At 62.3% G+C, this 13,909-nt stretch overlaps 1 protein-coding gene across 1 annotated transcript; it reads right to left on the reverse strand.

The window, feature by feature from the left end:
- Positions 1-6,961: 6,961 nt before the first annotated feature.
- SYT2 (synaptotagmin 2) lies at positions 6,962-12,630 on the reverse strand (the record flags this gene model as incomplete). Its single annotated transcript, XM_079697583.1, has 8 exons — positions 6,962-7,168; positions 7,785-7,918; positions 8,639-8,756; positions 9,661-9,828; positions 10,000-10,167; positions 10,408-10,524; positions 11,467-11,633; positions 12,459-12,630. 8 exons carry the CDS (start codon positions 12,628-12,630, stop codon positions 6,962-6,964), a joined length of 1,251 nt encoding a protein of 416 aa, XP_079553709.1.
- Between the last annotated feature and the right edge of the window lie 1,279 nt (positions 12,631-13,909).

The following is a 13,909-nucleotide window of genomic DNA, read 5'->3' on the forward strand; positions in this document are numbered from 1 at the left end:
ACGATGCTCCTGTCTTTGCAAAATAAACACACCTTTCGCCCTCCCGCCTACTCTCATCTTCCTCCACATTAAGTTTTTGCTTTTCTCACTTGGAGCTGATGGTGCTTTAGAGGAGAGCTTGTCCACGAATCAGCCCCGACTCTTCCGGTTGCAAAGCTGACTGGCTGTGCCACTTCCCCCTCGAAGGTGAGGTTTGGCCGTAGCCTGGGCAGGGCCCATGGGCAGCCTGGCCTCGTCTGCGCAGCTAGAGACTGAGTGAGTCCTCAGGAGGGCACCGGGCAGTGCCGGTGCGTCTGGGACAGTGGCTCATCTGCTGTTGCCTTGCAGGAGCAGGTTCAGGGCCTCGTTGAAGCCTCGATGGTCTCACAGAAGCAGGACTCGGGGTGCGGGCAGGTCCTGGACGTGGGGTGCTAGGCTGGCCTCTGAGCCTGACCTGCGTCTTCTCTCCACACCGTGCTCTTCTGGGGAGGGGGCTCGGAGGGAAAGACGAGGGGCTCAAGCCAAGACAGCAGGAGGTGGGCCGCAGGGGTGGGGGTCCCCTTGCACCCCTGAAAGGCTGGGGCTGCCGTCAGGCTGGCACCCAGGTGGGGGAGGGCGAGACTGTGTCCCCATGTCTGACCATGGGGGACTCCGACTCAGGCTGCAGCGCCGTGGTCCCCCCTCATCCCCCTCCGTTCCCTCTGCCTCGGTCTTGATCAGTGGAAAGAGCTGTGAGACCCTTCCTGGGGTCTCCACACCCCCATTCCAGGGGTCGCGTTTTGTCTCTGTTCACCTTGCCCCCACCTGACTTCCCCTCCAAGAAAGCACCAGATGGACCGTTTTAAGTCGGCTCCGTTGTAAATACACGTGGTGGGGATAGGGGTTTAGGGAGGGACCCAGATGCGCTTTGTGAGCTGAATGTATTTTTATGCAATTTTGAGTGGCCTTTCAACTCTGAGATGAATGATTTTGTTTTTCTGGTTGTTGTTATATAGTATTATTAAGTATTCTGTGTTTGAAAGTTTGGGAATAATAATATCCACATCTACATGATGCCTGTAAACACAACAGTATTTATAAATAAGTAAATTAAATTGTGTTTTAACTTTGTGACTGTCTCCACAGTTTAGGAAATGGGGTTTATAGAACCTTACCTAGGGCCAGCCTGTGGTAGTTTCATGTCACCATCCTTGCCACTGGGGGCCTCTGTCCCAGGGACGGCCACCGGGGCCGAGGAGGAGCCTGGGGGGGCTCCCAGCGTCCAGGGGTGGGCACCGGTGCTCTCACCCCGGGCGGCCGGGGCCCTGAGAAGGTGGCTTCCTTGGGTTCCCGGGGTCTCTGCCCTCTGCTCCCTGCAGCATTGTCTCTGCAGGGCCACCGCTCGGTTCAGGGGAGCCGGAACCCTCCAGGGCTCCAAACTCTAAAGGCAGCTGGCGGGGGTCACTGGAGGGTAAGGTGCTCAGCCGCTGGCAGGTGGGCCAGGGTCGGGCCCTCCATCCGTCCTAGTGCACCCCACCTGGTTTGCTCAGACCCCGTTCACACCCAGCGGAGGCCCTGTCACCGAGCTGGAGGTCAGGGAGGTGAGGGAGGGAGGCGTCTTCTCCCCCGCGGACACCCGGCTGCTGGCCTGCGGCCCAAATCAGAGGCAAAGGATCAGGTCTGGAGTGAGGGCTCCTCTGGGTGCCCGCTGGGCCCGGGCAGTCAGCGGAGACTGGGCATCGCCTGGAGGCGGTGAGGCCCGGCCCTTCCCTCCTGAAGACTCCCCAGCCCTCGCACTGGGCTGGCCTTGTCCCCCTCAATCCCAGCCTTACAGGCTCTGCCTTCTTGTCCCTGGAGCTTGTCCCTGAGCCGGACGCCCCCCTCCACCTGCTGCAAAGGGGCTGCGGGGGCCTCCCTGAGGAGATGGCCCCCAGATCGCGGTGAGGACGGGTCACCCTTCCAGGTCTGGGGGTGGTGCTGCCCTACCGTCTCTTTCCAGGAAACCCTGAAGCCCTGTCCTCGGCCTCAGGAGTCACAGACGTCTGAAGAAGTCGGCTGCGGTGAGCTAACCGAGGGCTTGTAGGAACCATCCCTCCTCTGACCCCACCCCAGGGCCAGACGGTGGCCGCGCCCCAAGCCTGGCTCCGCTGGCAGCGGGGAGCTGAGGGTCTAGTCCACCCCAGACCCCGGGGGGCCTTGCCCAGCAGCTGCCCTGAGGGCCCACATGCCCACCGCCCACCCGGACCTGGTCTGCCCTTCTGGTCTCTCCAGCCCCTGAGGGAAGAGCCATGTCCCCAGCCTCAACCCCCCGCGCTGACCCTGGGGGCGGCTCTTGCCCCCCAGCCCAGCAGGAACAACCAGAGACCGCCCCCAGCGTGCTTTCAGCTCATTCCTTTAATAAGGAGATGCCGCTTATTACAAAAGAACATGTTGACAAGAGGTGAGACAAGAACAGAGTCCACGTCGGGAGGTGGGCCATTGCCAAGCAGGGGCGGGGGCTAGACATGGGTCCTTCCTGGGACGACGAAGGCAGGGGTCCTGGTGGGGCTGCGCGTGCCAGGGGGCCTGGGGCCTGCCCACCGTGGTCTTGCAGCCTTCAGACCCCAGGATTTCAGAAGCAGCGGATCCCGTCCTCAGAGGGGAGGTGCCAGGGCAGAACGTCTGGCTTCTCGGAAGGGGTCCTAGGGTCCCGCCGCCCCCCAGCACAAGGGGCCTGGCTCGTAGCACACAGGGCCCACCTGCCCACCCGCGGCCTCGTCGGCACTCCTGTCAGACCCCCCGCATCTCCCCCCGCTCCCGTCAGGGCTGGCTGGAGGGGTCGCCCCGTGTGTGGCGTTCCTCTGCACCGGGGCCTGCGGCTACTGTCCCTCCTGGTTCAGCGTGATGGCTCGGGGCCTGGGGCCCCCTGGCCCCTTTCCACCTCCCGCCCTCCCACGGGACACCTGGCCGGGGCCGGGCTGGGCCGGGGCGCTGGCGAGGGTCCCTCGTAGCCAGAGCCGCCCGGCCACAGGAGAGAGCATGCGGGGGAGCTTGGCCCACCATGCTCTCCAGCCCCCAGGGTCCCTCCCCACTGCCACCCTCGGCCCCCCAAGCCCCCAGTGTCACGTGAGCAGGGCTGGTTGTCCACCCGGGCGGCATCGGGGACCTGACCACAGACCCAGCCGCCAACAGGTCCTGAGAACCCTCGTCGCCTGCACGGGGTCCCCCCACGGCCCGTCCACCCCCCCCAAGTGGAGTCGGATCGCGACACCAGGTGAGGGAGCCGGGCCAGCGGGGGCATCTGCTGGGGCCCGAATGGGAGACCTGGACACCATCCATCCTCGCAACGTGGGGCTGGGAGCAGGGGGGACGACAGGGGAGCCCTTCACAAGTGTCCTGAGGGGAGCCCGTCAGGGGGGCGCGGGAGCTCTGGGAGGATGGCCCCGCAGGGGCCCCTGTATGGCTTTTCAGTGAACTCAGTGGGAGGAGGGGGCACACCACACACACACACACAGGACACGGGGCTGGGCGCGGGGCGCCGAGGGTCAGCGCCGCCCACGGTCCCCTGGTCAGACCAGGGCTGGAGGCCAACTTCCCCCGGCGCAGGGCAGGGCAGGGGGGCCGGGGTGGGGGGAGGACTTTATACACAAAGTCAAAGGAGCAGCTCAAGTTGTGTAAAATGGGGCTGGGGGCACTCAGCATTGCCATGCGGTTATTTACAGCGTTGAGACATGCATCTTGGTGGGACGAGACCGGGGTCGTGTTCACAGGTGACCACCCTCTCCGTGAGGCTCAAATGGCTTCAGAAGGTTCTTGTTTTGTTGTCGCTTAAAAAATATATTCTTGTGTCTTCAAGTCACAGTGTCCCCCTTCCCAATATTGCAGCTCGAAGAATGGGTCGAATCCTGGAGACCTGTCCCCGCCCCCTGAGGCTAGGGGTGAGGGCGAGGCAGAAGTGGCCGCAGGACTGGGCAGCCGGACAGAGCCCGGACGGCGGGGCAGCCTGAGTTTCGGGTGAGTCCCAAACAACGCCTAGGAGGGACTGACTTACACTTTGAAATTATTGGTTGTTTATCTGAAATTCAGATTTAACTTGGTGCCCTGCATTTTTATTTGCCAAATCTGGCAACCATGTCAGGGGGCTGAGGGTCACCACGATCAGGCCTGGGGACCCTCCCCTGTCTGCCACCACCCAGGGCTCTGAGGCGGGAAGCGGGATGGAGCGGAGGGAGACCCAGGGACAGCTTCTCTGTGGGGCTGGGGGAAACGGAAGCCAGACCCGTGGGGGGGCGGGACGCCCTCCCTCCCCAACCCCAGGGGTGGCCGCCCCCAGTTCGCTCACCCACCACCTCCCACGGCAGGGTTGGCGGGGCAGCTGCAGGGACCCCCCACCCCCACCCCTCGCTGAAGCCCCGGGCCAGCAAGACCATCTCAAACCGATTCTAGAAGCACAAGCTACGTATGGTTCCCGGGAAGTAAAAAGACCAGGCCTGAGGCTGCGTGAATCCCTGCTGTCCCGTCCCCCAGCCAAGCGCCCCGGAACGTCACTTCCCATCCTGCCTGGCACTGGTCACTCATCATCTGGGGCTTCCCCCAGCTTCCCCCAGCCCTCAGCTTGCACGGCCAAAGTCTGAAAACGTGCCCAGAGCCCTGGCAGAGGTGGTTCCACTCTGGAATGATTATTCAAGGAGAAAGGAGGAAACAGAGCTTTCTGGCCTCACCTCCAGTTTCTGGGTGGCACTGGGTTTCGTTTTTCACGGTTTCAGTCCCTTTGCAAAAATCGCTTCTACTTTCCTCTCTGCAATAGACTTTGGGAGTGAAAACGCGCAGCCTGGAGGCCTCCGGAACCCCTCATAGCCGACCTTAATTGTGTCCCACTCACGGCAGGATCCCGACACCCCAGAAATAAGCCTGGTGGCAGTGAAGGTGCTCTGTGGACTGGGTAAGAACCCTCAGGTGCAGGCCACTTAGGACCAGTGTGTTTCCCCACCTAGTTTGTGGGCCCGGTAGATGCCTTCTGCTCAGACGGCTCCTCTGAGGCAGGGGCCCAGCCAGGACCGGCCAGAACCCAGCAGAGCACTGCTCCCCTCCCGGGTCCCCTCGGCTCCGCACTGGTGCCCACACTCAATCTCCCTGCCCCTGAGGCTGCCCACTCGAGGTGGGCCCAGAGGCGTAATCCAGCCGCGTCTCCGGGCCCAGGACCCCCAGAGCAGCAGACGTGCTGCGGATCCTCTCTCCTTCCCGCCGGGAGAGAGGCGAGTCCTGGGCTCGGGAGGGCGGACAAGAATCCCAGATGGTAGAAGGTGGTCGGGAAGGGGCGGGAGAGTGAAGGTGGAGGGCGAGAAGTCAGCCCTGTGGGCCCGGGGGGAGGCTGGCGGGGAGGGGGCGCTGAGGAAGCACCAAATCCCATAGCTCTGCAGGGGGGCATCCAGGCCCCCCGGTCCTGAAGCCTCACTCTTGTCCTACAGCCCGGGCCCTAGGACCAGCCCACAGTCTTCGTCAGGTCCCATCTTCTCGGCATCAAGTGAAGAATGACTTCCCGAGGACCAAGGGCCACGAGCAAGGCTGAGCCCCACTTCCCAGCTGCTGCTACCGGAGGAGGCGGCTTCTCATTCGCAGCCGGGCAGGAACACAACGCCTGCTCCTTTCGGACAGCGAAGGAGACGTCCCTCTGCCTCAGGTGCCCGCAGACGCTGGGGTGGCCGGGCGGGGTGGGAGGTGCTGCCACGTGTGCTGGGTAAGAGGCGCAGCTCTGGGTCTGGGAAACCTTGAGCGTTCTGTGCCGAGGAGACGGCCAGGGCCTGCGGCTGCAGAGACGAGGGTGGCTGAGGGGGCAGGGGGCCGGCCTCTGGCCACAGGTTTGGAAGGAGACTCGGTGCACACCGGACTAACGTATATATATGGCTTTTTATCAATGCTGGGGACACGAGGTGAGCAGGGAATGAGCACAAGTGACCGTGGGGCAGAACCCGGCCCACGTCCTCTGCCACCGTTCGGAATGGCCGCCCCGCTCCCCGGGGTTCACAGCAAGTCCCTCAGGAATGCTAGGAGGGGCCTCCCCGCAGGGCCCCTGGCAAAGCTCAGCCAGCTGTTCACTACCTTCCCCTTCTTACCTGGACCTCAGAGGAACTAAGAACCTGTAAACCTTCCTTTTCAAGCCCTCTGGCTCTGAACAGATACCGTGTCTTCAGACAGCGCCGCTCCACTTTGATCAAGGGAGAAGCACGGGCGGGAGGGGAAGAGATGCCCGTGACTGCTGGCTCCCGTCCTGGAAAGGGAACCGGCATCTGGGTCTCCCACCGCAAGGGCGAAGACCCGGCAGTTTCGTTTTGGCCTTTCTGGGAAACGGGTCTTCTGTTGCTTTGCAGTTTGACATCACCCGTCAGCAAGGTGAGGTCACGGGACGGACAGTCCCCATTCGAGGCCGGCCAGTCTAGCCTGTAGCTCAGGTCTGTGGTGTCCCGGGAAGCCCCCGGCAGCAGCAGGAGGTCCCCGCCGGCACTGGGCTTTGGTCCTGGCTCTGCACAACCCAGTCTCCCCGTCTCGCCTCCCAAACAGCCGCTCGCACGCAGCGTGGCAGCTGCCCAGTCCGCGTAGGATCCTGAGCCTTCTGCTCCCCCGCGGCACCCCGGCCCCGGCCCTCCCCAGGCACAGAGGACGCGCACACGTCACTGGCTGCTGGTTGCCTTCCGTCAGGAGTCAGGAGGTGCTGCCATTCCGTTGGTCCGGATCGCTCAGAAAACAGAAAATGCCACCACTTTCTGCCAAGAGAGCCTCCCTCGGGGTGAGGCCTGGGCGGAGCTTTGGAGGAGGAGGGTGGCGGGCATGCAGCGAGGAAGCTCCCGGGGCGGCGACGGGCCAGGCTTCTCTCACCTCCGAGGGGCCCTCCTCAGCCGCCGTCGGAGGGAGGGGGTCTTTAGAAAGAGGACGAGGGCGGAGAAACGAGGGCACAGCCGCACACAGGTGGGCAGCGGCGCCTCGGGGGCTGCCCAGCTGAGGTAGCGGCGGCTCTGGAGCGCGGCCCCTACTTGTTCTTGCCCAGCAGCGCGTCCACCTCCTCCTCGGGCTTGAGCGAGTGCCACTGGGCGATGGGCCGGCGGGGGTTGGCCAGCATGTCGGACCAGTGCCGCAGCTCCGTGCCCGTGGCGTTGCTGCCCACGAAGATCTTGCCGATGGCCTCGTTCTTGCCCAGCTTGTCGTAGTCTAGCACGGTGATGACCACCTGGACTTTCTGCAGGAGGGAGGGAGGGAGGGGGAGTGGGCAGGAGAAGGGGGCCGGCGGCCCTGCCCCCTCCGGCAGCACCTCCCTCCCCAGCTCCAGCCGAGCGGGCGCACAGAGGCGGGGCCCGCGCCTTTGACGCATCCTTCGCTTCTACCAACGACTGAACACAGGCCCCCGGCAGCGTGCCGAGCGCCTGGGAGCAGAAGGGCGGACACATCCTCGCCAGGTGACAAAGGTCACGCCCGAGAGGCCAGCACGAGGCACCTCGGGACCTCAGAGGGAGTGACGTCCGGCTGGTCAGTTAGGGCAGGCTTCACAGAGGAAGTGACATGGACTGGGAGGTGGAGGCTGAGGATGTCTCCGGGCAGAGAGGAGAGGACCCCGGGCAGGAGAGCACCGGCTCGGGGGGGACGGGGGGAGGTGGGCGTCCACTGCCTCGGCGGCTGCAGCCTCTCCACACACGCGCCCTGCCACCGACCTCGAGGCCAGAAGGAGGTGTCTGTGAGCAGCTCCCGCTCACCTCCCCAGAGAAGGGGCGGGCTGGGAAGTGCCCGTCTGTCCGTCCGTCTGTAGCGGTCAATGGGGGAGGTCGCCCACCCCACGTCCACCCCTGCCAGCCCAGCACCTGGATCTGCTCGAAGGGGATCTCGAAGCTGAAGGACTCGTTGAAGTACGGGTTCAGGGTCTTCTTCTTCACTGTCGTCTTCTTCTTCTTGAGCCTCTTGCCGTTCTGCATCAGGTGGATCTTCACGTAGGGGTCTGTGCGGAGGCAGCCGGCCAGGCCCTGAGCACGCGCCCGGCCCGCCAGCCCAGGGACAGCAGAGCCAGCTTCCGGGCCAGGGCGGCCAGAGGCTTCACCTCCGGGACCCGCCATGGCTGTGGCCGCCTGGAGCTCTGCTGGGATGGGCCTGCGCCGGCGCTCAGTGAGGAGGCAGGGGGCCACTTGGTGGTGTCCGTCCTGGGCAGGGGGCACGTCAGCGACCCACCCCATCCCATCCTCCCGACTCTGTCGATGAGCCACGAGGCCCAGAGAAGGGAACCCGTCTGCCCGCGGCCACACGGGGGCTCAGGGACAGAGCTGGGCTGCCGGGAACCTGAGCACTTCAGGAAGGCGGGCAGTCGCCCCCCAGCCCCGCCCAGAGCCCCTTCCAAGGCAGAGCCGCCCTCATCTCCCCCCGTAGAAGGTCCCGGGCGCGGACGGAGGGCCTGCGTCGGGCCGAGCCCTCCCACCACCTGCCCTCCCTGTCCCTGCCTCCCCTGGGGGTGACGTCCCCGACCCCTTCCCTCCAGGGCCCACAGGGAGAGAGCGGAAAGGCAGCTCTCAGCGGGGCTCCCCGCCCCGTCCTGCCCTGAGGACCCAAAGCCGCTCAGGCAGCCTGTGTGTCCCACGCGTCTGAGGCCTGCTGTCCAGGTTGAGGGCTCTGGGCCACGACCGGCTGGCAGGTGCCCCCCGATGGTGGCCAGAAGCCACGCACACACCTGAAAGGCCACCCACGTCCATCTTCTTGAGGTTCTTGGCCTCCAGGATGCAGACGGTGAGCTTCCCAGCCGTGGGCACGTAGCGCAATGAGGTGCAGATGTCACCCAGCTTCTCTGGCTGTCGGGGGAAGGGGACGTGGTCAGCGCAGCAGCGCCTGTGTCCAGCGCGGCTGACCCATTCGGGGCCTCAGGCCAGGGTGGGCACAGCCCTGGCCGCGACGGGTGGACACTGCAGAGCTGAGGACAGGCTGCTGGCAGCGTGGTGCCGAGGCGGCTCTGGACGGGCGTGGGGCTTGCCGGGGCCCCTCCCCAGCCTGGCAGGCGGCGGAGGGGGACGCGGAGCGGACGCAGTGCCTGAGGGCCATTTCCAAGGGCACGGGGAGCCCCCCTTCCTGGTCACAGACATCCCACCTGCAGAGCGAGCTGTAGTCCTCCAAGCCCTCGGCATCCCTTTCCTTGTGTTAGCGTCACAGGGCAAGGACCTCGTGACTAGCAAGAGAGGGGGCTCCTGGGCCCCAGAGCTCGGCCGGTGCCACGGCACAGTCGAGGCTTCTCAGAGGCGGGCCTCGGGGCCCAGGCTGGCCGCCTCGCCCACATCCCGGTCGGGGTGCTGACCCTTCCTCCAGGCGACCTGAGCCCCGAGGTGAGGAAGGGCATGCCTCACATGCGCGGACTCGGCCAACACACTCGGCTGGTGCTTGGAAGGGATGGTGGCTAAATGGAGGCTTTGGTACACAGTAGGTGCTCAATAAATATTTGGCGAGTGAGTGCTGTGGCAGTTTCTAGGGAGACAGGCCCCCCCCTAGCTGAGAATCCTCTAGAACAATGTGGGCTTTCCCTGTGGGTGAATGAGGTCCCCACGTGGGTCGCCGGCCCTAAGTGGGCCCAGAGCCGCAGGAGAAACAAGAGTGACGCGTCCTCGCGTCCTGTCCACCTGAGGTGCCCCACCAGGTGGCTGATCCTCGTCGGCAGAGACAGAGCCGGGGGTGTGGGGCGGACCCGCCAAGCTCTCCCGCCCTCACCTCCTCCTTCTCTCCGCCCTGCAGGTCCCTCCACTCCTCGATGGGCTGCCCCAGGTCCACGGTGTTCATGGGCACCTTCACCTCCCCGATGATGTCGTGTTTGGAGAAGCGGTCAAAGTCATAGATGGCCATCACCAGGGTCTTGCCCCCCAGCTCCTGATAAGGCACCTGCAGGGCACAGGCAGGATGGAGGGGTCAAGGCAGCTCGGGGCCTCTGGGGGCCCTGCAAGACGCCTGCCAAGTCTGCAGACACCCGGGCTCGGGTCCAGGCCGAGCTGGTTCTGGGCCTCAGCCACAGCCCAGGACCAGGGGAAGGTCCGCAGCGGGCCAGCCTGTCACCTTGAAGGTGAAGGTCTCATTGAAGGCGGGGTTCAGCGTCTTCCGATGGACTTTGGTCTCATATTTCTTCTTCTTGTCTGGAAGGAGGAAGACCTTGACGTAAGGGTCCGAGGTGCCGCCCATGTCCAGGGCGGGCAGCTCCGCGGCCTGCAGGACGCCCACGGTGAGCTGTGGAGCGAGTGGGCACCGGGTCAGCCCCGAGGGGCGGGCGGGTGCCAGACAGGAAGTCGGTCTCCACCTCCCTCCCCGGGGAATCGGAATAACATGGGGGAGACGGTCGCCGCGAGGTGACTGGTCTGCCCGAGGAGGGCGGCACGTGGACGGCGGGCAGCCTGAGTGCAGCCCTTCTTCCCTAGAGCTGGGGTGCCCGCCCCGTGGAGCCCTGGGGGCTGTCCCAGCCCCGCGCACCTGGTTGGCCTGGAAGTCGTAGTCCAGGGAGAACTGCAGCTTCCCCAGGTTCTCTGGCTCCTCCTCCTCGCCCTCCCCCTCCCCCTCCGTCAGGCCCGTCTCGGCGTCGTCATCGTCCTGGGGGGCTGAGGAGGGAGGGTCGAGGGAGAGAAGACGGGGAACCTGCCCCCGTGCAGACCCCGACCCAGAGCTGGGGGGGCTCCGTCGGGCCCACTTCCCCTCAGCCCCCAGCCCGGCCCTGTCCCTGCAGGGCCAGCACAGCCCAGATGCCACGCGGCTTCTTGAGTGGCAGAGCCTCCCTGTGACCCCCGGCCACCCCCCCAGTGCAGGCCACCACGTGGGCAGCACGTACCAGGCGTGCAGTCCGGGCGTCCAGGCCAGGCGAGTCCACAGGTGTGAGGAGAAGGGAGAAAGTGGTAAGAAAAACCTGCAGCTCAGACCAGCCGCATGGCAGGGTCGGGGCCCCCACAGGCTCACACACACACGCACGTCCACGTGCGTGCTCACACACGCTCTCACACACGTGTGCACGTGCACGCACAGACTCAAAGGCCGCGGCCCCTGGCTGACCTCCTGAGATCAGCCCTCCTTCCTCCCTCCACACTGATTCCTTGAGCAAGAACTTCCTCCCAGAACAAACATGGGGAAAGTGAGGCGCCCAGGGCCTCTGCCAACTTAAAAGGAGACACAGGTACATCACGGCCTCTTCCAGGCTGGCCCCCTGCTCCCTGAAAGACAGGGAGAAAAGCCACGTCCTTGTGGACTAGAGACGGACCCACGGGGCCACAATGGGGACGTGGTCCAGCAGCCCTGCCGGCGGGAAACCGGTCGCACGATGGTGGCTTCCTGGTGGGCGGGGGTCTCTCTTCCCAGCATTCTGTCCCAACGGCCTCCTCTGGGGTCAAGGACGGTCCCTGCTGACCCGAGTGAGCCCTTCCCACCCGGAAGGCATCGCAGGGCCTCTGGCCCCCTGGTCCCCCCGGCCCCGCCTACCTGGCCCCCCGGCCCCGCCTACCTGGCCCCCCGGCCCCGCCTACCTGGCCCCCCGGCCCCGCCTACCTGGCCGCCCTTCATGTCCTTCATGTTCATGGCGTTCTTGGCGCCCTTGCCCTTCTCCTTCTTGTTCTTCTTCTTCTTCCAGCAGCACTTCTTGCAGATGCAGAAGCAGCAGGCGAGGATCAGGAGGCCCAGGAGCACCGCGATGGCGCCCAGCGCCCAGCGGGGCACTGCCCACGGGGACACGGGGTCAGCGGCGCCTCCTGCAGCCCCGACCCCTCAGCAATAGAAAGCTGGGTCGGGGCCCAGCCCCGCTTCCGCACCCCGCGTCGTAAACCCACAAGTGGTGTGCACGTGAAGTTGCACAGCTCGGTGCCCTCCCCTTTCTGCCGCCCCAGTGGGGACAGCCTGAGACAGGGACAGCAGCCAGGCGCACACCACGGGGACCCCATCTGGGCTCTGCTGAGATCTGACAACTTTGATCCTTGGAACTGCAGCTCACGCGAAGGATGGGATGGTCCTCATCAGACCCCGGTGGGGGAGGAAGGCCCGGCCCTCAGGCGCAGTCCTGAGAGGGCTGAGCCTGTGCCGGGCTCAGAGGGGCCGCGGAGTACGGGGAGGGGCGGGCCGCGGGCCGGCCGGGGCTGCTCTCCGAGGTGCTGAAGCACCGCCTCCCGCCAGTGGGGCTGCTCCCCAAATCCGGACCTCGGGTTTCTCCCCACAGCCTTTACCAGAAATCCAGGAAGCAACAGGGGGTTTCATTTTCTATCTTGCAAAATAAAGTAGTTTTAAAGTATGACTGGAAAACTTGAATATCTTCTTTTGGCTCCATCTTTTGACAGATTTCTAAGTATAAGAACGTTTATCCCCCTGGGAGGTTGGGGCACATAAACCCCCTTGTTCCCTTCATTAGTGCCAGACCACACTGCCCCCCATTCCTGGAGGGGATCCCCAAATGATCCAGCCTCGAGTCCACACATTAGGAAGGACCGCGGCTGCCCCACCCCCATGGTGCCCCCCACCCCCGCCCCCAAGCCGCACAGAGCGATACTCACGAGGGAACTTGACCATCTCATTGAAGAATCGGTCCTTCAACGTGGCAAACACGTCCCCCTTGCCGTCCCTGGCGCCTCCGCTCTCGGTGGAGTTGTCCATGGGCGCAGCAGGCACGATGGTGGTGGCGGGAGCCACCATGGGCTCCTGGTTCCTCTTGAAGATGTTCCTCATGGTGGCAGAGGGACGGCTATGGGTGAAGGGGGCAGGATGAGTATCCCACGGGCCCGAGTGCAGACGGCTCTGCCCACGGGCCAGGAGAGGCTCTTCCAGAAGCTAAAGACTTTATGAATAAAGGCCAGTACAACAAACCCACAGCAAACATTCTCAATGGTGAAAAAATTAAAGCATTTCCTTACGATCAGGAACAAGGCAAGGATGTCCACTCTTGCCACTCTTATTCAACATAGTTTTGGAAGTCCTAGCCATGGTAATCAGAGAAGAAAAAGAAATAAAAGGAATACAAATTGGAAAAGAAGAAGTAAAACTGTCACTGTTTGCAGATGACATGATACTATACATAGAGAATCCTAAAGATGCCACCAGAAAACTACTAGAGCTAATCAATGAATTTGGTAAAGTAGCAGGATACAAAATTAATGCACAGAAATCTCTTGCATTCCTATATACCAACAATGAAAGATCAGAAAGAGAAATCAAGGAAACAATCCTATTTACCATAGCATCAAAAAGAATAAAATACCTAGGAATAAACCTACCTAAGGAGGCAAAAAGATCTCTACTCTGAAAACGGTAAGATACTGATGAAAGAAATCAAAGATGACACAAATAGATGGAGAGATATACCATGTTCTTGGATGGGAAGAATCAATAGTGTCAAAATGACCATACTACCCAAAGCAATCTACAGATTCAATGCAATCCCAAATTACCAATAGCGCTGTTCACAGAAATAGAACAAAAAATTTCACAATTTGTATGGAAACACAAAAGACCCCAAATAGCCAAAGCAATCTTGAGAAAGAAAAACGGAGCTGGAGGAATCAGGCTCCCTGACTTCAGACTATACTACAAAGCTACAGTAATCAAGACAGTATGGTACTGGCACAAAAACAGAAATACAGATCAATGGAACAGAATAGAGAGCCCAGAAATAAACCCACACACCTGTGGTAAATTAATCTATGACAAAGGGGGCAAGAAAATACAAGGAGAAAAGACAGTCTCTGGACAGCTACATGTAAAAGAATGAAATTAGAACATTCTCTAACACCATACACAAAAATAAACTCAAAATGGATTAAAGATCTAAATGTAAGACTGGGTACTATAAAACTCTCAGTGGAAAACATAGGCAGAACACTCTTGGACATAAATCACAGCAATATTTTTTTGATCCACCTCCTAGAGGAATGAAAATAAAAATAAACAAATGGGACCTAATTAAACTTTAAAGCTTTTGCACAGCAAAGGAAACTATAAACAAAACAAA

The sequence above is a fragment of the Hyperoodon ampullatus genome (genome assembly GCF_949752795.1).
Source record: "Hyperoodon ampullatus genome assembly, chromosome: 2".
Lineage (NCBI taxonomy): Eukaryota > Metazoa > Chordata > Mammalia > Artiodactyla > Ziphiidae > Hyperoodon > Hyperoodon ampullatus.